Genomic DNA, 25,172 nt, shown 5'->3' on the forward strand with positions numbered 1-25,172 from the left:
CTGCTCCTTCACAAGCTGTAAGCGGAAACCCCCAAAACTACGTAGTGGTCATGTTACTATCAGCGTCTAGTATCAGCAACACTTGTGATTCTAACGGACTATCTACAGCTTTCAAGTTCACACAATGAAAGAGAAAGCCTTAAACTGATACTCAAAACGAGCAATGAAACATTTTCTTGTATGCGCTCGGATTATTCGGCTTACATGGTTTCATTGATTTCGAGTGCTCTGAGCCTTTCAACAGGCGCAGAGAATATGACCGGCGCGGCGTCCTAGAATCAAGACCAACTTGGAGTCTCGAATGAATTATAATAGTTCCGCGGTCCTAAAATTTAAAGAATATATAGTTATCATTGAGGCCGTAACTTCGTTTCAAATATAGGAAGCCGCAGCCCTTGCGGTCGATAAGCTACGCTAAAAGCGAATAGTTTCGTCACAAAGTGGGACGCCAAAAAGGCTCAGAGTTAAAAGATTCGAATACTTGCGCGTCCCCTCTGCCGTACATCTATACGAACCGGCCACAGTATCATAAGAATGCAAAATGGTATGGCATCTAACCCCCAAAGATGGACCTACTGCGATCGGGATCTCCGCTAACCAACCACTTTCTTAGCTCATGCAATTATCGTCATTTCCACATCTCGGGATCTCCGCGATTGGTCCTTTCAATGATGAGAATGAGAATGGCCCACAATGATCTCCACCGTTTCTGTATTTAGCTGCTTCTGACATGGTCATTGGCTGTTACTTAAGAAGCGGAGGCCGTACAAAATGATTTGAGAGAACTATTGACTCGGCTTGTAAGATTACTTGTAGTCTCTTATTGGAAACCACTTCACTATCTGGTCAAAATGCTTCCTAGAAATACGGCAAACCGACTTAATCTTGCAGGCGAACCAAACAGGAGAAAGGATAACGCTCTTCTGTTTAGACGTGCAGAAGCAAGCTGTGACAGCGAGATTTTCAAGAGTAAACTATCGCAACTCCCCCTGCGTATGTTGAAAAATATCTGACTTAATGATAGGATAATAATAACAAAGCACTGGCCAAGAGATGGGATGGTAAGAATGATAGGATGTTTTGATACTGTCAAACTGGAACTAAAGTTTTCTAGGACTGTTCTCTGAGGAGGCTAGGAAGAGGGAGGTATGATGACATGTAGCGTTCTGAAGTTTACAATATCATGTACTGACCTTTTGGTATCTAGCCATCGAATATCAAAGCCGTTGCCCGGGCGGCGGCGGCGTAACCTGGTCAGATTCATCCACATACCGTGCTCACTTGTCTCAAACTGAACGATATTGAATTAGGCATAATATCTCTGGGTGCTGGCGCGCCTTCGCCCACCTATTTTCCATTTGAAGCAATTCATGTCAACGTGAAATCCTTGCAAGGTCTTTCCATAGATGCAGGAAATTGTCAATCCGAACTTCGCATGGCTAAATATGATTTCGAGCCGGGCTTGAGTGAATATAGTAAGTATCAGTATCAATTTACTATGCCAAGCTATTTGTCAATTGATGTCACGGTTCTGACTTGCTATTACAGGCTTAGACGTAGCCTTGAGCTATGGCCAGGGAGCCGGTGCTGTTCAAATGTTACGATTTGTGACTGAACATACCAAGGTACGTATTTCTCAGCGTAAGTAGAGATCCAACTTTTTAACCGAAGCTGATGGTCATGTGTAGCTTCTTCATAATCCACCTTATAGAGACTGGGGGTGCTATATGACAGTTGGAAATACTTCAGCTTTGGATTCGACATTACGCATGTTCTGTGAAAAAGGTGATTGCATCATTGTTGATGCGTATACATTCTCTACTGCCCTGGAGACCGTATCGCCTCTCGGTATTCAGACCGTACCAGTCCAAATGGACAAGGAAGGTTTGATTCCCGAAGCTCTCGATCGCAAACTCTCAAATTGGGATGAGAGCAACGTCGGATCGCGGAAGCCCTTCTTGCTCTACATGATCCCCACCGGTTATAATCCCACTGGAGCCACGCAGTCTCTTGAGCGGCGCGAGGCTATTTATACCGTTGCTCAAAAACACGCGCTTTACATTGTGTAGGATGAGCCATATTACGACTTGCAGCTCCCTGCATTTCAAAAGGATGATTCTCTCCGAGACAGGCACACTCGGGGGCTAGTACCATCCTATCTGAGCCTCGATACCGATGGCCGAGTTCTCCGTATGGATTCTCTATCCAAAATTCTGGCTCCTGGCTCACACACTGGTTGGGTCACGGCTTCTCAACAGGTGATCGAGAAGTTCATCCGCCAAAACGAGACATCTTCACAGCATCCAAGTGGGTACTCCCAGGCTATCATTTTCAATCTTCTCAACCAGCACTGGGGTTATTTGGGGTTCTTTAAGTGGTTGGACAAGGTCCGATTGGAATATACGTGGAGACGAGACACCTTTGTCCAGGCATGCCTTGAGTTCTTGCCCGCAAAGATTGCAAAGATCGAACCATCCGAAGCGGGAATGTTTGTGAGTAGCCGATGTGAAACCTCGATGCGTAATAAACGACTGACAAATTTGGTTCACCAGCAATGGATAAAAATTGACTGGAAGCTCCACCCCCTTTATAAGACGGGTGCCGAGCATCAAATCATTCAGCAGGCAATATTGGAGTCTGCTGTCCGGAAGAATGTCTTCTTAATTCCGGGAACAAGCTTCTGGGCCTCCAAGCAAGAACCAGAGTCTGAAATGTTTTTCCGGGCCACCTATGCATCAGCATCTAAAGAGAACCTTATAGAAGCTGCTTGCAGATTTGGAAAAGCTTTGAAGGACGATTTTGAATGAATGTAATGTTTCGAAGGGGGAAAAAAACAAATATCAGATGAGCAAAAACATAGCACGGCATTTCCAAGGTGATCGGCACATAGGGCCTATGATTCGGGCGTGGGCGGCGCGTCGTTGGAGCGCGTCGCGCTATTCAGCGCTCCTTAGAGCCATCGGGCCGGGTTTAATCTATATTAAGGATGTAGATGGGGAGCACGAGATTTGTTAGGTTGATATTGATCGGAATTTACGACAGCGTAGATTGATTCATGTTGGTCATTTAGAATAAATGATTGACATGGCACTCTGACAGAACACGGGTGCAGGACTAGCCCAATTGGGTTAGTTCAAACCACTATTGAATGGAGATCTCTGATTGGTCGAACCAGAATGGATCACATGACCGATCAGGTGATCTCCAGGCAGAATTTATGTGCGTAATTATCAGAATGAGAGAACCAGACCTGTCGATACATCCCATGGGCGACCGCCTACTGCATTAGACATTGTAGTCTGTCAATAAGTTATGTAACTATTCAGGGCATTTAGGGGAATAGACTAAAGGAGCTAAAGACTAGCGCGGCAAGAGGGGGTTTCCCAATGAATCAAAAAAAAAACAAAACCAATGCAAAAAAGAGAATTTTGAACAAGAACAAAAACATACAACAGTCAGGATTCGCATGTGGTCACCCACCATACTACTAACTGACCGGCGTGTGGCTTAAACGCGGACAGTAGTCGGGTGGCTGCAGCCCGGGTGAGAATGGGGTGAGCGCCGCTTTAGCCTGACGTCATCGGGAGTGAGAAGGGGTGAGTGTGCAATAGACGGGGTGAGAGACGGGTGAGAGCAGGTGAGAATCACCCTACGTCGTGTGACCCCGCACTGACCCTTTCAGCTGAGCTAGAGCTGGAATATGATTGGGCCACATGCCACTCCCTGAAACAACGGATCTCATAGTATCTGCACTTCGCCACAATTTAAAGGGTTATACCATGAAGCAATCGGCATTTCTCTAGCGATTAATATTTTCTAGCGAGGGATATTGACTAAGAACAATGGGAGCCATTACTCTAAAGTGTTATCTTGCTACCTTGAAGTACATATTGTCCCATTATGTTCACAACTTTAATAATTGTCCCTGCGTTGGATTCTCTTGCTGTTGTCAGAGTATATCGCTGATAAAACCCGTAAACGCTTAGAACGCCCCGATTCTGTCTGGTACAGCCGCCTCTTCCCCGGTTGTGGTCTTTTCTGAAATGGCCGACGATTTAATGTACAGCGGTGAAAGTCAATGATCAGCGCCCGCCCAAGTTCTTCTTTCCAGAGAACATTGCCAGACCGAAGGCCCTCCTCATCAATATCACACCAGAGGTCCTCATGGACAATTCCCAAAGCTTTGATTTCATTCTCCGATTTACGAATCTCTTTACGAAGCCATGGCTTCAGTTCCATCGTTGCTAAACTTTCGCCTCCCTAGGCCATGATAAGCATGTGGCGAATATCTCCAGCCCCATGAAGAAAGTAAATTTTCGTTTTCGCTAGATCGATTGTACCGAGGAAGATTGGTTTCTTAATATTGTGTTTAAAGTATTTTGGTAGTGAAAATGCTGACGATGGAGCCATGCTTAATGCGAATGACAACAATTTATCCTAAGGAAACATACCTCTCAAGTCAAATCTGTTATCTCCTGCCTTCTGTCCCCTATATGAAGACCTGCCTGGATGAGAGCCTCTGAATTGATTCCCTGTGAGTATACCACCAGACTTTGAAGACGATGAAAGCGACTATGAGACACAATATTTGATACTGATGTTATGTTCATTCTTTGCAAGCATTGTTATCGGACCGAGGTCTGCCTGCCTGTAGATAGCACACACCTCGGTGTTCTCTCTTCTCTTCCTCTTCTCCTTATGCCACTGCCGCACATATGTAGTAGTTCGTTCTCCTCCACAATTTTATAGCAAATGCAACTTTTAATATCATTTCCTGGAGAGTACCGTTCAGTCTCCAAACCATTTAAGATACACATGTATCGACAGCAACAGCTTGAAGCAAAATACTGGCTAGGCTTAAATCCTGTTGCTGGAAAATACCTTAATAGGTAATCTTTGCACATTGTATTTCAGAAGACTTGGTGTAAATCATTGATAACTTTATCTCCCGTCTTAAATGCGCAATCGATAGTAGTTTCAACTTACAAGTCACGTGATTTACTGCCCAACTCCACTACCCCTCACAATACTCCCATCTTATGCCAGCTGCCCCTCCTGAGGTATACAACATTTAATTATTTGGATGAAGTTACAATCCATGTCCTTTTCATTACATGGTATAGATCTGTGGAATTTCAATGAAATAGAATCTTTCAGTTGTTAACTCATTAGGCCGATGTTGCCTTTCATTAGTGACCGTCCCGCTAATCTTGCGTTCCTAACAATATGAACCCAACCAAACCCCTCCCGTCGTCCGCCGAAGCCATTCGAGTCAAGATCAAGTCAATGATTCCTGAAATATCCGAGGAAACTGAGAATCAAGCGGAACTTCTGAAAACGGAGGGGAATGGGAATAAGACGTATGGGGGAGAATCACTCGCGGAGCAGATCTCTCTTATATCGAGCCAACTGCCAATCCCAGATCCAGAGGTACGTCTCGAACCTTTCGTAACCTCCGGATAAAAGGCAGAAGATTGAGACTAATACTTTAGTAGAACTGGGGTTGGCGTTTACTTTACTTCGCAGTTCCTACAACGGTTGGAACTGCAGGAAAGAAAGGGTTTCTCATTCCACTCTCCGAGAATGTCATGCGCGAAGGCACCGTAGGAGAAAGCTTTTATGTTGAGACAACAAATCCAGAGATCCGGATGCATACGGCAGCTATATTTTTTGTACCTAAATGATCTCATGTAATAACACTATCGTTCTCCGGATTCGAATCAATAGACCAAACCGATCCTTATGCTGCGAAGGACGGCAGTGTAACCGGATAGTGACCATTAATCATATGCTGGTTCTGTGTCATCATTGGCATAGCATAAGGACCATGCAGTATCGATTCCTGTCTTTCCACAGCTGGTGTTGATTGTAACGGATTTTGTAATTCCATATCCGATGAGTGAACAAATTCCATTGGTTGACAAGCTTCGTGGAATGTTCCCATGCCGCTAGTCCCAAATTGCCCCTCAGCCGGTTCGAAGGCCTGCGTTTGCGGAGTCGGTTGAAATATTGGCAGGATCAGGTCATGGACATCGGTTGTTGCCATATGTGACTGTCCCCCGAATGATGCGTGCTGCATTTCGTCATGGACATCGGTCGTTGCCATCTGTGATTGCCCCCTGAATGATATTGGCAAAATCAGGTCATGGAGGTTGGTTGTTGCCATCTGTGATTGCCCCCTGCATGATATTGGCAAAATCAGGTCATGGAGGTTGGTTGTTGCCATCTGTGATTGCCCCCTGAATGATATTGGCAAAATCAGGTCATGGAGGTTGGTTGTTGCCATCTGTGACTGTCCCCCGAATGATGCGTGCTGCATTTCGTCATGGACATCGGTTGTTGCCATCTGTGATTGCCCCCTGCATGATATTGGCAAAATCAGGTCATGGAGGTTGGTTGTTGCCATCTGTGACTGTCCCCCGAATGATGCGTGCTGCATTTCGTCATGGAGGTCGGTTGTTGCCATCTGTGATTGCCTTTCTTCTAGCGGCTCTTGCTCTACTCGGAAACATGGTCTATGTTGAAGTGTTTGACCTATATATTTGTAAGCTGGGTTCCTATGGGCACAGATACTATCTCACCTACTTAAAAGAGAGTCAGGTGATTGGCTAATCATATCATTAATCGATGTCGTGAAGTTGGTCCATAAGGAAGTAAATATTCTCGGGGCGAGTGTATCAAAAGTCGCTTTGTTTTTCAAGTTGGAAATTGCACCGTTTCTTACTATCTGCTGAATTTTCTCATCCCTATTCGGCCCAGTAAGGTTGATAGTTCTGATGCTGTAGTCTTGTCAGCGACCTAGACCCGCCAGATTTAGGGGTTGACACACAATTCGTCGCTGCAATACTCGGGTAGGCAAAAAATATTTCCTAGGTGAGAATCTTCGCAGGTGACAGAGCTCCCAATGTCGCGACATAATAAGTCAATCCTCCGACCGAGATCAACCCATCGAACAACCTTGAGTTTGATGTTTTCGAAGTCAGAAGTACTAGTACTAACCAAGCCCGACCTTGATATGATCAGTGCTATATCATGAACAATATTTGAACGCATATATTCCGACCCAAGTAAGTCTTTGAGTCGGTGAAATGCTATCTTAAGAAAACGCCCCCGAATTGAGTCGACAATTTGACGGCATGTCAGGTTCTCGAGATACAGATATATCCGGGCCATGAATTGGGCACCATGTGATGGTGTGTAGTCCATTGTACTACCAGTTTCATGAAAAATCGAGGATGGATCTTGTGTCCACTGAGGAAGGTATGCCGCTAAAGCCCCCGAAAGATTTACTAGTTGAGAGGAGTTCGATTTGAGTGAATTCTTTTTTCGACTGTGGTTTTTGGATGGTCGACCAATGCTTCTCCTTGTACGCTCGGGAACTTGTGTCCAGAGCTCTCGAAAAGAGATAACGAACTAATCAAATTTAGCAATATCGTGACAAAATGGGGATAACATACCTCAGGTTGAGAAAACAATGCATCGATATCGATGTTCTGGGTTCTATCAGTATCTTTACATGCCTCTGATAGAATCTTGATTATTTTCTTGACATGAGATAAGTGCATAATGGCCGCACTCAGAGATACAATGCAGAGGTCTAGTCGCGATGTTGAAGAAACATTTGAATGTGCTTGTCGGTCGGGAGCCTTGGAGATTCCCTTGTTTCGTAACCAAGCGGACAATGCGTAGCGGCGCGGCTACAGGTGGCAAATGATTGGAGCTTATGTGCATAACGCACGCACGGGATGAGGCGGGGGATGAGTGAATGCCATCCAATGGTATTTTGAGAGCATACTATAGTACTCATAGTCCAACTCAGCAACCCTGTTGTTTTCAAAACTACCTCACGGAAATTTACACAATGTGTCGCTTATTTAGCGTCGTTTGAATTTCAATATGAGAACACTTATTGAAAATGAAATACACGCTAGTATAATTGGAGGTCCTTCGGAATAGAAATCAATAATGAAAGGATTCATAACTTTGGAATACGCCGAGGACTTCTTTTGCGGTAGCAAATTGCCCTTTCCAGCAGCCTAGTATAATATCACCATGCCAAATACCAGTAACATCGGGAAATTGCTGTGCCTTGTACCGCTCTTCAATCACATGATCAATGACAGCATGTTGACGCCGAATCTGAGCCTTGATAGCTTCGGGATCGTTGGATTCGGCTAGATTCAATTCGCTGAAGGGAGCGGCACCAGTCACTAGCTCATATAGTGTAGAACCCAAAGCAAAAATGTCAGAAGCTTCTGTGTTTGGAAGGTTGTAGTCACGGGGTAAACAATGTGACGCCTTTTCGTATCCAAGTGCTGGATGACCAGGACATTGAGAAGAGTTAAAGTCACCTAGGTGTAAATCAAAATCATTGTCGACAAAAAATTGGCGCAAAGCTAGGTCCGAATGAATCACACCAAATGAGTGGATCACAATAATTGCGTTGATAATCTGGCCGAACCACTTTGAGCGAAGTACAGGGGTGATGCCATTTTTCTGACAGTAGGTAGTAAGATCCCCATGTGGGTAGTATTCAATATCAACATATTGAACATCTTGACCTCGAGACAGGCATTTGGCAATACGCGGATGGCGCCCAACGATTTCATAGATCATAGCTTCACGACGAATGGGCAGGATTGCATCTTGATGGTTCTTGCGAGGCATTTTCCGAATAATCCTTCCTTCCAAAAGCCAGACCTCAGCAAATATACCAATAATCAAGAGTTGCCGTTTGTTTTGCGATTCGATAGAACTTTGCTGAATAGGGGCGGCATTATAGGTAGGGGATGAATAGTTCACCTAAGTTATTTAGGATATCGTCGTGGAAGCAACCTTGGAAGTGGCAGATCTCTTACTTACAACGCATTGTTCCTCACCCCCTTGAACTACTCGCGTATCATAAAATCTGTTTAAGATTCTTTGAAGTGGCCAGGTGACAAATATATATATGGCAGAAGTGAAGCGGCAAACCCAGGACCAAATTGGCCATATAAACCGATTCCACATTGTAGGCAAACTGGGAAGATGTTGGGACTTGGAGGGAGAAACCAAATATATCTGGATGGATTTGGACCCGAATCTTATCACGTGATCCAAATCACTTGTCAGACCTAGGTAATTAAAATACGGCCCCAAGATGTCAGAATTTTACACGGACACACATTTGTGAAGCCTCGTCCCATTAGGTGTTATTCTGCTGAATAATCTGATATTTGACATCACTGAGCAGGGTGTGCTCAGGCTAGACCTTTGCAGATGGGTCAGGATCTATCCCGTCCCGAGGTCCCATTGGGACTCCCACAAAATCCCACTTATGTAAGTAATGGGACCGCCACCAGACGGCCCGGGGGATTTTGTGGGACGGGATGCGGGACAAAGATTTTGCTGCGGGAGTCCCATTTTGCAAAGGTCTAGCTTAGGCTTACAATAAAGTCTCTACTAAATTAATTTAGTTGTTAATGCCCTGGGTATCAGTGCTAAAGGGAAGCACGAAACTTGCTATCAAAATTGGATTGCCATCGGGCCAAATATGCAGAATGTCCGATCGCCAACCAGATACTTGAGTCAAAAAGCTTTCTTCCATCTAAGCACCGCAAGGGTCCAAAATCACGTAACCATAAACATACTATACCGCCCTTGAATTTCCGAGATCACGGGATAGTGAAATGATAACGAGTATGTAGTCCTGAGTGGCACGATTGATAATAGACAACTTTAACTCGTATAAACTGATACAGCTGTCATACACCTAAGCAATATCCCTAGATACATATGTTGAATATTAGATTTCCCTCCAGTCACACCCTATGCATACAGCTACTTCCACTTCCAATAGACAACTTTAACTGTCATATACCTGAGCAATATCCCTAGATATGTTGAATATCAGATTTCTCTCCAGTCACGCTATACATGCAGCTGCTTCCACTTCCATAATCCCTCCATAATTTATCACTTTCTCACTATCGACTAATGTTTCAAATTCGTTGATTTTCAGTCTTTCTGGTAGAAGCAAGTGTAAATCCTTGCGCTGTCAGGTGCACGTCATGCAAGAAAGGGGATTTTGGACTACTACCTGTAAGACACAATCATTTTTTTGCCCAATCTGGGAGGGTCTTCTTCTGCCGACTAGAACCAGAGACAACAAGTTTGTAGTTTGGACAGTCTTTGATGATCCCAGAAGCAGGCTTTTGGGGGCAGTAGTCGAACTCTGTCTCCTCCTTTGTCACTCCGGCAACAATTGTAGTAATGAGATATTCGGTACACATAGTTAAAAAACCTTTGGAAGATAACTGTTGGGGATGTGTTTTTTGTTCATGGCCGGGCAGGTATTTATAGTTCTCACCAAGGCGCGTTTAATAGTGCTTAAAAGCCACTTGGCGGATTGCTCTAGGCAGACTGTCTTATGAGCTAGTTTTTACTAATTAGGCACTCCGGTCGATGATCCCTGCAAGCCGAATCCGAATTAGTCGATTCTCTTTGTGCACAAAGAGAATCGACTAATTCGGAAACTAAAATTAAAACGCCAAATTTAAATTGATCTCTCGAATGTGAATTATAATATTCATCAAATCTTCGAACTTAACTCCCAAAGACTTCCAAAGTTCGATTTTTTGAACGGCAATTGCGCATAATGCAAGCTCTATTATTTCTCTTTAATTTTCAGTATTCATTTACAGATATTTTTGGTCATACATTATTTAATTGTGTCTAAAGTAAAAGAGACGGTATAAGTAACAAGACCGGTCAATATGAGACCTCTCATCTTCCCAAGAGTTCTATCCAAGGAGTTCTATCCAAGCACTACTCCACTTCCAAGTTCAAAAACGTATGAGTTTATCTTATCACGTCTTGTAAGTAATATCGTGCTCTCTAGTGGTTATTTTACTGAGACGAAAAAGATACAAGATGTGTATCTATACCATCTATATTTATCCCTCCTGTTGTGATGATAATGGAGTGTTTATCAAGGAACATCACTTCTGGAATTGTCGGAAGAACGGATGTTCGAAATGGTGCCTTCGGCCTTTATGGCAGTTGGATGCATGTGGAAAATGCATCCATTGTGGCTATCTAAAGGATGTAAATTTTCCCCTCCTGGTAAACGCTAAACCGTATGGCGGGAATGACGAGCTGTCGGCCTATTTGATTTCTCGTGGTCTTGCTGAAGAATTCGATATGATGTCAAACAAACAAGCACTTCAAAGTCAAACCCTGGGAGAAGCGTGGTGGACCCTTGTGACCAGAAATAGAGAATCCCCCACGGAGTCATGTACATAGCGAGAGATTTTCAAGTTGTATGCGAGTTGATGGGAGTGTGTTTAATACAACCTTCGGTCTAAGTTTTCTTCTCAATTCCGCCGAACATAGTAAGATCTGCACCGTCTTCGCATGGTGTGAACATGTTGTGATTCCGTGCTTCCAAGTATGAGCCTGGCTCCAATAGTCCTCTCGCATTTAGTAAAAAGAAAAAAAGAAAGGAAAGGATGAGTAATAGAAAACGGTCTTTTCAATTGCGGCCCTCCAAGAAGCCGGAAACAAAGTTGCGTGGGGTTCATAAAGTTGAAGGTTCCAGATGTCCGACTGTTTAAAGAAATGCAAAATCTATAGATCCTGTTGGTCAATTTGTCTGCAATAAACATACAAGGGATACATCAAAAAAAGAAAACAAAAATACGCAACTGGGATCAGAAAAGGAACTACTCACGGCCACACCACGGCGCAGTGAAGGCAACCAGAACGTTCTTGTCACCACCAACAGTAGCCTTGAAGGAAGCGTCATCCAGGATCTCAGTGTTGCTGGCCTTCTTCTGCGCGGAACGGGGCTTAATACTGCGCTGTGAGTTGGATGCCTCATTGATAAGACGCTGAGCTTCTGCCTTGTTTTTTTCCAGTTTGAGGAACAATCTTGACTTACACCAATCGGAGTGAGGCTCTTTAAGTCGATAAAGTCACTCAGTAAAGCTGTATCAAGGCAAAGTAAGATGCGGACGTGCAAATTGTCATCAAGAAAAAGGATACCGGCGAAGCAATCGCTTGTGTGGAAGCAGCCCTTTCCAATGGAAAAACGGTCTATCAGGTCGCAGTGGCTTGGGTGACGGGCAATCATTTCAGGCATGGGTCTCACAGCATCTACCGTCACTTCGTTGGGATTTGCTGCAATAATGGCATAGCCATCAACGATACTGGCCCGGTAGGCGGGTACCATCTCGGTGGCATAGACGTCATGTGGGACATATTTTTCAACGTCTCTATAGAGGGCCAGTTTTCGACTCCATAATTCGGGGTTGAGGATCGTTCCGCGCCGTTTTATCAATGACTCTGCCCCTAGGAACATGTACTTTCAAGTATATTACTATTTTTGGTTCCAAATGCCCCTTAAAAAAAGTTTAAATGCAGAGTTGCGCTCAATCTTCTTTGGTTTAGCTTTATCTAAGCCCTACTGTTCGTTTTGAAGTAATGAGTAATGGTGTACGTAGCTCCTGAGGCATCACCGGGAGTGGAGTTGCTTTATATACTATGATCCGAGAACAATGAAGGAAATTGCCAAAATTTGAATAGTGAATGAGGTTATGATTCCTGCTGATCAGGTCAAACTCTTATAAATCCAGATTGACACCACAATTCCCCAATCGCCATCTGGAGGCATAAGTCATTTGTAAAGAGCGAAATTTTGAGCATGGCCCTTTAAATATTGATACCGTGGACTTGAACCCTCGAAATTATTCTTAGGGAAGACCAATATTACAAATTAATTGATCAAGCAGGAGATCTTCGGCTTCATCAATCCAATGGAACTTAAATTGACCCATGAAGCGTCTGAGTGGTTTGGTAGTAATATTCTAAAATATCGGAACCCGGAAAGCTTCTTTGTCTTGGATCGGTAAATTTTAATAAAACATTTAAAGGATTAGGATTTTTTCAAGTCTGGTGGATTAATATGATATATGTATATATATATGTATTAATTGATATTCAAAATTGAATATTTAAATGTTATATAAACCTCAAGTTATCTAGATTTCAGAGAATAACATTGAAGATTGTTACAAACATTATATCATTATTATGGTACTTACCTAATAGTATTCGATTTGTGTCCGCACCCATCATATACTATGTAGATGTATGTACTAGTATATATTATTGCAGGGTTATATTATTATTACTATACAACCAGTTGACGCAGCTGTACCGTGGACGGCCCGGGATCTATTGTCACTGGCACCTGCCCTGCTGGCGGGACTTATCCCAATAGTGGATTACGCGGATTTTTTGTTGAACCCTTCTTGGAACTTGGAGGGGTCTTGTTGGGTCATTCAAATGTTGCATCATGAGGCTTGGATTTGCGGGACTTAAAGGGTGCTTCACCCAAGTTTTTGGCAGATTGGCGCATCCTTAATTTTTTCATTGCTCTGGATCCTGGAGAGGGATGTATGTCGTGCAGTCCCGTCTCTCACTCCGATGTGTTGACACGAGTGAACTGCAACATATCATAGCAGAGGAAAATTCAGACAAATGTTGCGTATAACGAGGAATAGAGAAAATATATATGATTCTAATACGACCTACCTAAAGGGTGACCGAATCGAATGGATGGATGTGTGACGCGGATCAGTGTAGATTGTCACATATATTAGATACTTCCAAATTCGACCGCTTGTTTCAAATACGTACGATAAGAGGATAAAGATACATTAAAATTCATACTATAGAGCAAGAACTCAACTCGTAGCCTTGGAAAGTGCCATTTATTGAAAGCTGGCTTACTCAACCTTTGCATTATGCTCAATAAGTAACTGACAGGCAGCTTCATGTTCTTACGCTAGGCATAAAAGCGTTCTACCCAGCAGGTCTCGGGTATTGACATCAGCCCCATGCTTGATCAGGAGATCCAGTATTTTCTCATCGCCTTGGCTTGCAGCAAAACATATCGAGAGGTCGCTCAATCCATTTTTGGGAGTCAGATCCACGTCATTCTCGAGGAAAACTTGAACAACGTCCACATGCCCACATACGATGGCTAATCGAAGTAGAATGGCCCAAGTGTCACTGCTTGAGGTAACATCAATTGTGTTCTCAAGAAGTATTCGAACCAAGTCTGCACGCCCCTCTCTGGCACGCCGCGCTAGAAATGTGCATCCAGTTATATCTTCCAAGCCATCACCAGCTTTTTCAACCTTTATCAGATATTCCACCACAGATTTAAGGCCGGATGAAAAGGCAAACTCGAGAGGATCCCGTTTGTATGAGCCACAGAGTTGACAAGCCAAGGGTGTAATAGAGTCATCGGCTCTGATGATACATGACTTGAAATGCGTCGCCCAGTTCTGTTTAGAATATGCCACGAGTGCATTCAGTTTTTTCTGTTTGTCTGAAGTCAGATACCTCACGCAGACATCTGCCAGCAGGCGGTTAGAGACCTGGATGTCGAAGGAACCCTTCCATGTAGGAGTCGTAGAAACATCGTTCAAAGGAGATGGAGATGGAGATCCGATTAAAAACTCCCTGGCAGTTTGATGAAGCAAGTACAATCTTGAATGAATGATGACTACAAAGAGACCGCAGATCTCTCGGAGTGTTTGTTTGAAATCCTCTTCAGACTCCAGGTAGTCCTCGATGTCCACGGATTCTTTGAAGGCTTGATCGCAAGCCACTATCAAAGCCATTTCGCCCACCGAAAGTGGACTCTCCGCAGCCAGAATTGCATGTAAAATCGTTCTCGCGCGCTTAGGTGTCGGACTTCGAGTAAGTATCTTCTTATACGCGTTGTCAACGGTAGCAGGAAGTTGATTTACTACCGCATGAATGTTTCCTTTGGTAAAGCTGGGGGTACTTCTGATCACATCTATAGTCAAGGTGACCCAGAGGTAGGTGCGGTCAACCACGGGCAAAAGCTCATCGATCAACATCTGTGATTACCTAGGGCTCAGAAGACGTTCTCGACAAATGTCCTCTACCCGTTTCTTAGTAACAAGGTTGATCTTATTGGAAATTTGACCGAGCTCTTCTTCGCCCTCGCCACTGAGATAAACTCTTGACAAGTCCTGTTGATTGCCTTGCATTTCTCGATAAATATCAAGATATGGCCTACTTGTGATGAGGAATTTCATGTTGCCGCTTCTCGGACCACCCTGTTGGAAACAAGTAACAGTGTTTATTAATTGATCCCGACCGTCTTTTTGACATTCATCGAGAGCGTCTAGGATAAAAGTTACCTCTCCTAATTTAGGATTGGCCATAACACTCATAAAGATAGACCAGAGATCATTGAAGGATTTGATCAAGCGTTTACCGTCCGTCCCGAACTTAGTCAGGATCGATTCCCGTAAAAGATGTGGGTATGACAAAAAGATCTGGCGCAGAATCGCACATACCGCACTTATCGCGGTGTTTTGATCCGAGAAATCATCCTTGAAGAAGAAGTAGCATATTATGGACTCCTTCAGGCTGGGAAGAAAGTCATCCACGAGATACCTGGTCAGAACAGATTTGCCGCACCCAGGATCAGCGGACACCTAAAGAAGACTAGAGCCCTCGGTTTGATGCCAATTCTCGAATAAAGGATGATGAGTGAACCATTCACATGTACCAGGAACTCGAACATCGTTTCGATCCTTTCGGTCTTTGTATGGGCAGTTATACAGAGCACGCAGGAGTTCGAATGCCTTTTGGTCGCGATCTACGATGATTTGACGGGCTTTTTCGTCACTTTGAGTATTTTGGATCTCGTTCAATTTTTGATCGACATTTGCAGCTCCGATTAATTGTGCATCTTTTTCTATGTTGGTCTCGAGGGAATTCATGCTTCCCAAGATAGCACCCCATCCATTATGTTCGAAAGCGTCACTTAGAGTCCGGATGAAGCTATGTTTCCCCATATAGTACAGTGCACAGGCCTGAAATTCAAGGATAGTAGCGTATAAATCGGTCAAGTGGTCTTTAAATTTCTCAAGCAACTCGGCGCGATGCCCCGGTGGACCATGAAAACTATTCTCACCCAAGTGATAAATATCCTCCATGACCTGGAAGCGGCACATCAAATCTGAAGAATAGTCTAATATCTCAAGTAGAACCGCCTGCTGGGTGGTTGCCTGAAGAGCGAGCGTAAAAACGACCGACAGTCCGGCACATGCAAGCGTTGCTGGGGGACTGGCGCTGGCGGCCGTATCAACCAGCCCCTTCACCACTAAGACCTTTTCAAAAGTGCTACTCACCAGATCCTGGACAGCCAACTCGTGGTCGCCGAATTGGATCTTCCATTTTTGTTTCTCCAGTGCACTGACTCAATGTTGAAAGAGCTTGTTCAACTGGGCCTGGCGGGCGGAGGTGCCGATCGGCTGCAGCTCCTCCCTCAGGTCGACGGTCAGCGCTGTGTAGGCAGCTTGCATAAGCTGCAGCTTATCTGGGTTGCTATTTAACCTATCCTCTGCTCTTTGCCAGAGGTTTGTGGTTCTGCCGGCGGGAACTGTCCGCGACTCCTGCGGTGCCGGTTTCTGGAAGGGCTTCTCTGCTTTGTCTTCTGATCCACTCTCGGACTTTTCGATGGAATGAACATCTGCAACAGCATTTTTGGGGTTGCGATGGAGCAATCCACCTATTTTGTGCCCAATGTGCCCTATATTGCATAGCCGTGTGGAGGGTGATCTGAGCTGAGACTCGACGTGAAAAATTGTCAAGGTTGATGCTGAAGGCGGATGACCATGACTCGAGAGAATTCGAAGCCCTGGAGATGAGTACTGTCACAAAACTAGCTGTAATTATTATTGGTATCAATGAATAAAGGTGGACCTCATGTTTACTTCTTCCCTCCTCAATCTTTTGGTTATTGATGAATGTTGACAAGAAATCGCTATTTTAATACAGATATCTACACCTGATATGATTAGAGAAGAGTTGTATGTACCCAATACAACTTGAATTCATCATCGATTCTATTGATGCCTTTCTCTAGTGTTTAATTTCCACCGTGGTTTGTATGTACCAGTCTTATTCTACCTGCTGCTTCGGTACGGCTCCTGAAAGAGGGGTAAGAAGACGCTAGGTATCAAAGGCTATGAGTAAGAAAATCTTTGCCCCTATAGTGTCTGGTATATACTACTGGCATATTTTGGACGACCCACCTATCGTGCTGACTGGCTATATTTTAGCTATCACGTATTCCGCTCTTAGGAGAAAACCTTTAAGGTGATACTCGCATATAAATTATAGTGTACGAGCTAGTTTAATTTACTAGTGCTTACAGTCCACGGTGGAGTGTCCAAATTCTGCCCAGGTGCATGCCAGACTCAGTGCTGTAGGGCGACTTGCAGATCTCTAGGGTACTGTACTCGAACTGACTGTACTCCGCAGAGTACCTAGATATATGCGTAGTTGTTATTGGATATAACCTTAGAATGCCCCATAAAGAGGGAACTGCCATACGGAATACATCAAATTTGGAATATATGTACATATGTATTCTAGTGGAGACGCGTTAGCTACGCCACCTGGGCATCGCCAACATTTGAATACAGATCTAGTATCTGGAGCCGAGAAATTATGGATCACTCTACTCTATGTACACGATTCTTTTTCACCAGGTGAAATATGTCCATCACTTCCAACTGACGCCCTCATTCCTTTAAAAAAGCGACTCAGGATTACTTCATCTCTCGGGTACTCAGTATGTCTGCGACGCCGGTCTCTGTAGCAGGATCTAAAATCATCCCTGTTATCTCGAGACAAATTCGGAGACGACGGGGTCCGGACATCTTGAACATCTCCAATATTATCCTCTATCTATTCCAATCCAGTCATGATGGTTTACCTCTCGCTAAAGTCTCACTCCTTCTGGAAGTCTTAGGTGACTCACTGCTAGAATGGATTCGTATTGAGCGGATGAGCTTGCTCCCTAGCGAAGTAAGTAAATATGATAACGTATTAACCTGGCTCACTAACTTTCTAGAAAGATTGAGTGCGTTGGAGACGTTTGTCGACCCATTTACAGCCGATATCTACCTTGCCACTGGTCTCGTTTATGGCTACTGCGCCATGTTTCTTGATGTCTGTATTTTGCCGAACTTAGCTCTGGTGTTTTACCTGTATCGCTCTTATTGATCTCATCAAGACTAACACATTCATCTAGCTCAGAGGCGATGATGCTTCGTGGCTTGGAATTCCGTTTGGATTTTTTTTTGATAATTCAACGCCACTCGCGAACCTCCTATATGCAATAAAGGTCGAAAATAACCGAAAGATTGTGGAATATCTCATTATGGCGTTTGCTGATCTAGTGGCCCTGGTTGCTGCTGTTTCCGTTCATTTTTACAACTTGAGGACGTCTTCTACGTCACCATCCACCAACATTTATGAGCAATTTGCTGGTCGAATCGAAAACCCTCAAAGCAGATACATGAGCGTTACCATGGCGATCTCAATGCACCGATTACAGGAAGAGACTCAAAACACTAAGAGAGGTATGTTCATATACTGATTTTGAGCTCTTAAATTCCAGAAAAAATGAAACTTAACTCTATCTGAATGTCAAAAAGGTGAAAATCTTTACCCAGTTCTGTCTTAGCTTGCGCCTGAAGATCCAGTCGTCGCGGAGCTCATCGAAAATACATCACGCCAGGCTGGGGAGCGGTTTGAGATGACCTGTTTGTGGATCGGGCATTATCTTTCATGGTTCCTGAATGGTGAAAAAACTCACCTTCATTTCACTGGCCAGCCAGGCTCGGGAAAGAGTGTTTCAACTCAAGTCATTCTTGGGTACCTACGAGACTCATTTAGAGATACTGCCGATTGGCTAACTCTGTCAGTCTCCATCAGTAAGTATATGATCCCATGGCGCTCTTTAAGATGACAAATCTAATACGAGCTTTAACAGATGCCAGTAGACTCCTAGCAGAGAGGACTATAAATTCTATTGCCCGTGCTATACTTTACCAAATGTTGACTCAATCCTGTGGCAACGTCCCGTTTCTAATAGCACTGAGTGAATCATTCGAGCACAGTAAGCTGCTTTTAGACGATAATGAATATGACAACTTTCTGTGGGATATACTGAAACACGCACTGATAGCTCTTGCACCCGAAACTAAAAAAATAGTCCTGGTTGTGGATGGTGTCGAGGAGGCCCTGTGTGACCAGCAACCCTTTTTGGTTAAACTAAAATCTATGCTATCAGGTATTCCGAATATGAAACTGATAACCCTTGGCACGGACCAGCCTATGGTAGAAGAAGGTCTGCTCCGCGTACATATCATGCCAGATATGATTACCAACGATATATCTGTTGTCATTCGAACATTATTCGAAGGCGAGCAGACATGGCGGGGTCTTTCTGAGCTTGATCAAGAAATTATCATCGATCAAATCACTGAAACGAGTGAGGGGTCCTTTTTGTGGGCGAAGCTCGCATTCAGACACACTTGTGTTCAGGAAACCTCGGATCAACTTCAGGAGGCCGTGGAAAATCTCACCACCAACAAACCCAGTATCTCCGACCTGATTCTTCTTATTCTGAACCAAGAGGATGTGTTTATTGAGGCTAAAAATATGCTCCCACTACTGGCCATTTCCCAGCGTCCTTTGCGTCCGGCTGAGCTCAAGATCTTGGCTTCTATCTTGATCGACAAACAAATTGCCCCTGTCAATGACATTGAACATCATGCCTCCCTTTACCAAACCTTGAGTCCTCTTAACGAATTAGTTTCTCTCGCGGGCGATCTGATTTCCCTTGGTCATAGAATGATAAAAGACGGAATCTTGGATCTCTTGTCCCAAAGAAAGTTGGACTACCACGAGGATCCCGATATTGACTTCCTTACTCGGCTCTTCATCTATCTCAAATGTTCTATTGAAAATTCGAGTGAGCCTGCCTTCGATGCACTTGATCAGGACACTGCCGTCACATTGCAAAGCCAGAAGCCACTGCTTCAATACGCTCTTCGATACTGGCCTGCTCATTTCCAAAGCCTGTCTGCTTCCCAGAAGGACAGTACTATTGATCACTTGGAGAAGATTACCAACGTCCTCCTAATGTCAACGACTTTCATCAGACTTCTTAGCACTGTTTGGGACGTGCTATCAAAGCCTGACTGCTTAAGGTACCATGAAACTATGACCGGCCTCTACCGCAAGTCAGTTGGTGATGATCATGTTGTTACCTTGCAGTGTATAATACTCCAGGCATCCCAATATCACCAAGTCGGCTCTATTAACAAAGCCATTGCCCTTTATTATGAAGCAGCCATGCTCAGTCGAAAAGCTCTGGCGAAGCAACTTCTTTTAACATCCAAGTTGGTCAACCAATTCTTAGAGTTGACTAAGGATCAGAGCACGAGCTCCGACACCTGGGTTATACGTTGCAGGCATGAATGTTTGTTGCTCCTTGTAGAATGTGATAAGCTTCAATACGGGGATACATCGGGAGAGTTTATTGCCGCAACAAAGTTATTGGCTGAGCATCACGAAGTACTTGGCGAGGAGCGACAAGCTCAGGAGATCCTCGCCTCCATCAAACCCTCCAGCGCATAATGCGCATTGGAAACATATTATCCTAGTCACTCTCTATATACAAATCATGAACAAACGTACGATCGCATATACTATTTATCAATGGCGCACTACTTCCCGGATACCGGATTAGATCCATAAGCTTCGCCCCCAAAAAACTGCGACGAGCTGAACAACCGCACCACCTATTGACCCACATTATTTGTTTCTTGGAACTTTCAAATGTTCACTTTGCAAATACCTGGCTACATTGAAGATATCTTGTTAGAACACGTGGTCCATAAATCAGACCACGGTTATTTCGTAGAGAGATAGCTCTTGCCGTGTCTGTAGAACTTCCTCTCCCCACGCTTCCACCTATGCACGCATACACAGTTTTCACGCGTAGAGCTTCGCTCTCTCTCTCTCCTAAACAAGTATTTTGCAATTGAGAAGCAGTTTAGTCATTGTTTTTAGCCTCACGAGAGCCCAATAATTGTTCTGTGAGAAATACTTAGGATCTCGATTGTTGCGGAATGGTGCCTATATAGTCTTCCAGAGTCTCAGTATCTATGGGATAGATCTTGTCTGCATCTACTAGCTCTCTGAATGAATATTTGTTTGCTGTAGGGTACGTCTTGATAATATTTATCTTTATGTCGAATAAACTCCCTCACTGTCCCGAGTACCTTAAAACAGCAAACGCATACTTCTGTATATAGGAAATCTATATGATTCATTGATAAAGGAACGGGTTTTTCGGTGGTGGAGGGGGCGGTTTGGAAAGCACTTACGTTGTTGGAAATGCCGCTGGAGTAACTTTTTTGTTGTAAGTGGCTTTAAATGTTCACAAGACGGACAGGAAAAATTTCCGGCATCTTCCTTATGTATAGTATAACAATTTTCGTTTTTGTATTGAATATCCTCGCCGCCCTTGACCATGAAATGGTTCCGACATTGTTTAAGTTCAGCTTACAGGTGCTGTTCGCGAGACTGGAAGAGGTTAGTGAAGGTGGCGTGACTTGTTTTTAGCATTAAGAACCCGGTATTCTTCGAGATGCTCTTGTAAATCAGAATCTGTTCCAAAGAATGTGGAGCAAGCACACTGTGTTTATATCTTTAACATTATTGATGGTGTAGAATGTAGAAGTAGTAAGCTTGGAACCTGCCTACATATTGTAGTGGGGTACCCTGTCCCCTACTACACGTACCGTGCTAAGAATTACCGTTTGGTTACATCTCTGTTTTGTCATGTTTTCAGTCCCGTCTTTGTACGTACAAGAATGCCCGTCGTTATAGTCTAGAATACACACTCCTACACACTCCTACACATCTCTCATCCCACCCCTACGGGGTAGTCCGGCCACAACGTACATGATTGGTTGGTGTTATCCATTCATGCTAGCTGGATCGACCCGTGTATCTAGAATACACTTCCTAACGGTTCCCCTCTTCAATATGTAGTACCTAGGTAGGGCACTTGATTGATTAAAGTTTATATATGTATGATGTATAGAGATCACAAATGTGTATTTACAGGGATTGTAAATATATGTGTATAGAGGTCATAAATGTGTGTCTACAGGGATCATTGTATAATTATTGTTTTAATCGGTTGCCAAGTCCCCATGTATTGCTAATACTCTAACTGACTTACGACACACCTCCACAAATGTGTATATATACTAGTATATAGCATAACCCCATAGACCTAGGCCCTATATACACAAGCGGAAGGAATACCTAGGCATCTTCTAGTATTTAAACTTCAAATATTTGGAGGATTTAGTACATAAAAGGAGGGAGCTCTCAGACATCTATTCATCTTTTTACAATTTCCATTCAACTCTTAGTCTTCTCAGCCACTTCATTCAATTTCAAATTACCTAATATGGAACAGCCTAGTCCAATATCGCCTCCAACCACGTCTCTTGTTTAGGATCAGCCCCTTAAACCCCTTGATACAACTCAATTGAACTAGTTACTGATGTATACTATCATCGCGATGGAGCAAAAGGCCGTTTAGCATAATGGAATTAATCGTCCAATCTCTACTCTCTATGACTTTAAATCATTTGAGAATTGGGAATCCCTACCCTTGTCTAAACAAATCTTAGAAATATATAAGCCAATCAATTGTGAAGGGCTCTATAAAGACTAAACAGAACGATATAGGCAACATGCAGTTTATAATCTAGCTTAGAGAAGAAGGAAACAGAGCATATGTAGGTATGTAAACATATCAGAAGCGGGCGGTGTAGCGGAGCGGGATGTGGTCACGGGATGTGGCAGAATCTGAAAAGATACACTCAGGGCTATGGCCGCAGGCTATAGATCATGCAACGGGTGTAACCCGTTACATCAATTCTCTATTGTTTTTTTAAAATGACTGATATATATAAATTATAGTTGGGATGATAATATATGCCTATACAAGACAACAAAACAAATAGATGCTTTTAACTACAAAGATTATTGAGATCTTAGAAGGTAAAAGTGCATGTTTGATTAAGTATAGAATAACAGTAGTTTATATACAATCAAACATAATGACATAAGTTTGATCCTGAACTATCCGTGGAGGTCACTGAGGGCAAGACCAACATCATGATATCGCGGGGATCTGTTCAGAACTCAAAGCTTATTAAAGCATTCTGGACTTTCTGCACCGACGATGACCAAAGATGCCATTGCAGAGAATCCTGCTGGAAAGATTCCAAGGGAAAGCATGTCGAAGACCATGGATGCTCTTGAGGTAGTAGAAGAAGATGTTAAGTTTTCTTTGGCAAGCTAGTCCGAACAACCTGTCATAAATTTCATCCTTCTGGACAATGGAGATTACATCATTGACATTTGCTATTCTTCGGAAGAATGACAAGATTTGAAACATACACAATAATCTGTATTTCACAAAGAAAACTCTATGTTTTGCCTGGCATCCAGGTCTGGGTTCCGTAGCATGCTAGTAAAACTTCCCTGCTTTGTTTCCACAACCCCAGCCGGTTTAAAACCAAATTTAGAGTATAGCTGAACACCATCGGGAGAGGATAAAACAAAAGTGTGAAGCTCATTTTTGTCCACAATGTCGCAGAGCATTTTCAAGAGCGTAGAACCAACACCTTTCCGTTGATGATCAGGGTCCACAGCCATGAATGTGATCCCTTGAGATAGGTTAATGAGGCTTCGAAAGGTCTGAATTGGTTGCGAGCTTACTACATATTTCATGTCCATGCCATCTTTGGAACACTCTTTGCCTCTCCGCTCTGAGCAGTTTGGAGATGCCAAGCCATGAGGGCACATCCAAAGAAGGGGGGGTCCAGCTGTCATGATGTCCCATCTTCCTGCTCTGCCTTTCTTCGGAGTTGATTATCGAGTCATCTTGGATGAAATTCTGACCATTAATCATTCCCTTTGAGAAGACACCTGAGCAGGTGGTCCAACCTATCAGTCCGACAGGTAGGCCATCTGCTCCACATGCCTTGTATAGCGTTTCGTTCTCTCGATCAATTGCTTCATGAATTCCATCAATTGCCCATTTGATTTCATCTTCATTACAATCCCACTGCTGTTCTGTTGAGCGTGGGAACATAAAGCGACGGAGCGGACTATCTAGGTACGCAGGAAATTCGACCCGTCGTACGAGCACACCCACATCCTCAATTTTAACAGGCGATAAGGAAAATGCCATTTGTTGCTGACTTGGAAGAGGAAGTTTTGATCTTTGCTGGATGTCTTGACGTACAAAGGAGAACAACTCACGATCCACAGATAAGTCACATGCCTCTTACTCAGCCAATAGGGCAAAATCGTTGCTAGCAAGCACGGGAAAATAATTTTTGCCATTAGTAGCTTTTAAAAAACATTTGAGGCAACTAAGCAACATGTAGTAAGCACCTAGGAGTAGATCGCAAGTTCCGTGGAACATTCTGGCCTCCGAGAAATACTAACAAGCCCCAGCCACTTTTTCAATAGTATCATACCAAGCCCTAAAGATCGCTTTGAGGCCCTCGTGTTTATAAGTAAACATTAGAAAACATTCAGGGGATATCAGATACGCTATGTAGGCCCCGCCCCGTCATTCCATCATTTACACTTCATTCGCATCCTTTGACAACCACATAATTTGTTTCTCGGAGCTACAAAGGGTTACAGCTCCCAGGAGCGCTGCTAAGTCCAGGTTGATCCCTAATATCGCCGTCTAGGTAGTTTCTTCTATAAACCGCGAAGCGGAATGACCCCAACCATCTTCTGTGGTCCGTACCACTGTACCAAACTGTGAAAGCACGCTTGATTCACAACCACAGGCCCTAGTTTGCCAGCATCAACTCCGCTTCACATGCTTATTAATCCCTCTCAGAGAATGATCCACCGCTCCTAAAATGACCAGCCGTATTTGTATTGGCAATACTGTGCCCTCGCGGTGGCCGACTGTATCAATGGCCTCTCAATGCAGCATGGGCTGATACGAGGTGAGTATGCGGTATGTTTGCTATTGGCCAGCATCATTGCAGCGTGCCTTCGAGGGTCACTGATTGGATGTGGCGGGACCGGAGAGGCCGACGGTGACGACAACAACAGGGTGGATATGCGACGCCAGGGGCTGTGCAATATAACTTCAAGTCAGGCGAATATATAAGACCACGTAGATTCGAAGATAGCCGGTGACGTTGGAATGGTAAGCAGGCGGG

General features: G+C 43.8%; 15 protein-coding genes across 15 annotated transcripts; 7 read left to right on the plus strand and 8 right to left on the minus strand.

The window, feature by feature from the left end:
- Positions 1-851: 851 nt before the first annotated feature.
- Positions 852-1,249, plus strand: N7483_010760 (uncharacterized protein; the record flags this gene model as incomplete). The annotated part of the gene is made up of 3 exons (XM_057094187.1): positions 852-993; positions 1,115-1,146; positions 1,208-1,249. The coding sequence occupies 3 exons, from the start codon at positions 852-854 to the stop codon at positions 1,247-1,249; spliced, it is 216 nt and encodes a 71-aa protein (XP_056940158.1).
- Positions 1,250-1,435: 186 nt separating this feature from the next.
- On the plus strand, positions 1,436-2,790 carry N7483_010761 (uncharacterized protein; the record flags this gene model as incomplete). Its single annotated transcript, XM_057094188.1, has 5 exons — positions 1,436-1,475; positions 1,549-1,625; positions 1,689-2,065; positions 2,132-2,492; positions 2,761-2,790. The coding sequence occupies 5 exons, from the start codon at positions 1,436-1,438 to the stop codon at positions 2,788-2,790; spliced, it is 885 nt and encodes a 294-aa protein (XP_056940159.1).
- Positions 2,791-3,912: 1,122 nt separating this feature from the next.
- Positions 3,913-4,239, minus strand: N7483_010762 (uncharacterized protein; the record flags this gene model as incomplete). Its single annotated transcript, XM_057094189.1, has 1 exon — positions 3,913-4,239. The coding sequence occupies one exon, from the start codon at positions 4,237-4,239 to the stop codon at positions 3,913-3,915; it is 327 nt and encodes a 108-aa protein (XP_056940160.1).
- A 987-nt stretch (positions 4,240-5,226) lies between these two features.
- On the plus strand, positions 5,227-5,684 carry N7483_010763 (uncharacterized protein; the record flags this gene model as incomplete). The annotated part of the gene is made up of 2 exons (XM_057094190.1): positions 5,227-5,430; positions 5,496-5,684. The coding sequence occupies 2 exons, from the start codon at positions 5,227-5,229 to the stop codon at positions 5,682-5,684; spliced, it is 393 nt and encodes a 130-aa protein (XP_056940161.1).
- Positions 5,685-5,740: 56 nt separating this feature from the next.
- On the minus strand, positions 5,741-6,106 carry N7483_010764 (uncharacterized protein; the record flags this gene model as incomplete). Its single annotated transcript, XM_057094191.1, has 1 exon — positions 5,741-6,106. The coding sequence occupies one exon, from the start codon at positions 6,104-6,106 to the stop codon at positions 5,741-5,743; it is 366 nt and encodes a 121-aa protein (XP_056940162.1).
- Positions 6,107-7,959: 1,853 nt separating this feature from the next.
- N7483_010765 (uncharacterized protein) lies at positions 7,960-8,667 on the minus strand (the record flags this gene model as incomplete). The annotated part of the gene is made up of 1 exon (XM_057094192.1): positions 7,960-8,667. One exon carries the CDS (start codon positions 8,665-8,667, stop codon positions 7,960-7,962), a length of 708 nt encoding a protein of 235 aa, XP_056940163.1.
- Positions 8,668-10,091: 1,424 nt separating this feature from the next.
- Positions 10,092-10,271, minus strand: N7483_010766 (uncharacterized protein; the record flags this gene model as incomplete). Its single annotated transcript, XM_057094193.1, has 1 exon — positions 10,092-10,271. The coding sequence occupies one exon, from the start codon at positions 10,269-10,271 to the stop codon at positions 10,092-10,094; it is 180 nt and encodes a 59-aa protein (XP_056940164.1).
- A 1,431-nt stretch (positions 10,272-11,702) lies between these two features.
- On the minus strand, positions 11,703-12,211 carry N7483_010767 (uncharacterized protein; the record flags this gene model as incomplete). The annotated part of the gene is made up of 2 exons (XM_057094194.1): positions 11,703-11,855; positions 11,921-12,211. The coding sequence occupies 2 exons, from the start codon at positions 12,209-12,211 to the stop codon at positions 11,703-11,705; spliced, it is 444 nt and encodes a 147-aa protein (XP_056940165.1).
- A 1,612-nt stretch (positions 12,212-13,823) lies between these two features.
- N7483_010768 (ankyrin repeat domain-containing protein) lies at positions 13,824-14,915 on the minus strand (the record flags this gene model as incomplete). Its single annotated transcript, XM_057094195.1, has 1 exon — positions 13,824-14,915. The coding sequence occupies one exon, from the start codon at positions 14,913-14,915 to the stop codon at positions 13,824-13,826; it is 1,092 nt and encodes a 363-aa protein (XP_056940166.1).
- Positions 14,916-15,521: 606 nt separating this feature from the next.
- Positions 15,522-16,266, minus strand: N7483_010769 (uncharacterized protein; the record flags this gene model as incomplete). The annotated part of the gene is made up of 2 exons (XM_057094196.1): positions 15,522-16,192; positions 16,221-16,266. The coding sequence occupies 2 exons, from the start codon at positions 16,264-16,266 to the stop codon at positions 15,522-15,524; spliced, it is 717 nt and encodes a 238-aa protein (XP_056940167.1).
- Positions 16,267-16,292: 26 nt separating this feature from the next.
- N7483_010770 (uncharacterized protein) lies at positions 16,293-16,557 on the plus strand (the record flags this gene model as incomplete). Its single annotated transcript, XM_057094197.1, has 2 exons — positions 16,293-16,379; positions 16,447-16,557. 2 exons carry the CDS (start codon positions 16,293-16,295, stop codon positions 16,555-16,557), a joined length of 198 nt encoding a protein of 65 aa, XP_056940168.1.
- A 1,113-nt stretch (positions 16,558-17,670) lies between these two features.
- Positions 17,671-18,102, plus strand: N7483_010771 (uncharacterized protein; the record flags this gene model as incomplete). Its single annotated transcript, XM_057094198.1, has 2 exons — positions 17,671-17,908; positions 17,951-18,102. 2 exons carry the CDS (start codon positions 17,671-17,673, stop codon positions 18,100-18,102), a joined length of 390 nt encoding a protein of 129 aa, XP_056940169.1.
- A 157-nt stretch (positions 18,103-18,259) lies between these two features.
- N7483_010772 (uncharacterized protein) lies at positions 18,260-18,565 on the plus strand (the record flags this gene model as incomplete). The annotated part of the gene is made up of 2 exons (XM_057094199.1): positions 18,260-18,461; positions 18,555-18,565. The coding sequence occupies 2 exons, from the start codon at positions 18,260-18,262 to the stop codon at positions 18,563-18,565; spliced, it is 213 nt and encodes a 70-aa protein (XP_056940170.1).
- Positions 18,566-18,936: 371 nt separating this feature from the next.
- Positions 18,937-20,526, plus strand: N7483_010773 (uncharacterized protein; the record flags this gene model as incomplete). The annotated part of the gene is made up of 1 exon (XM_057094200.1): positions 18,937-20,526. One exon carries the CDS (start codon positions 18,937-18,939, stop codon positions 20,524-20,526), a length of 1,590 nt encoding a protein of 529 aa, XP_056940171.1.
- Positions 20,527-23,391: 2,865 nt separating this feature from the next.
- Positions 23,392-24,337, minus strand: N7483_010774 (uncharacterized protein; the record flags this gene model as incomplete). Its single annotated transcript, XM_057094201.1, has 2 exons — positions 23,698-24,337; positions 23,392-23,645 (listed from the first exon to the last, which is right to left on the minus strand). Exons 1-2 carry the CDS (start codon positions 24,170-24,172, stop codon positions 23,392-23,394), a joined length of 729 nt encoding a protein of 242 aa, XP_056940172.1. The 5' UTR covers positions 24,173-24,337.
- Positions 24,338-25,172: the final 835 nt, after the last annotated feature.

Source organism: Penicillium malachiteum (genome assembly GCF_028827825.1).
Source record: "Penicillium malachiteum strain IBT 17515 chromosome Unknown utg000005l:1.0-9002435.0:326005.0-9005861.0, whole genome shotgun sequence".
NCBI classification, from domain to species: Eukaryota; Fungi; Ascomycota; class Eurotiomycetes; order Eurotiales; family Aspergillaceae; genus Penicillium; species Penicillium malachiteum.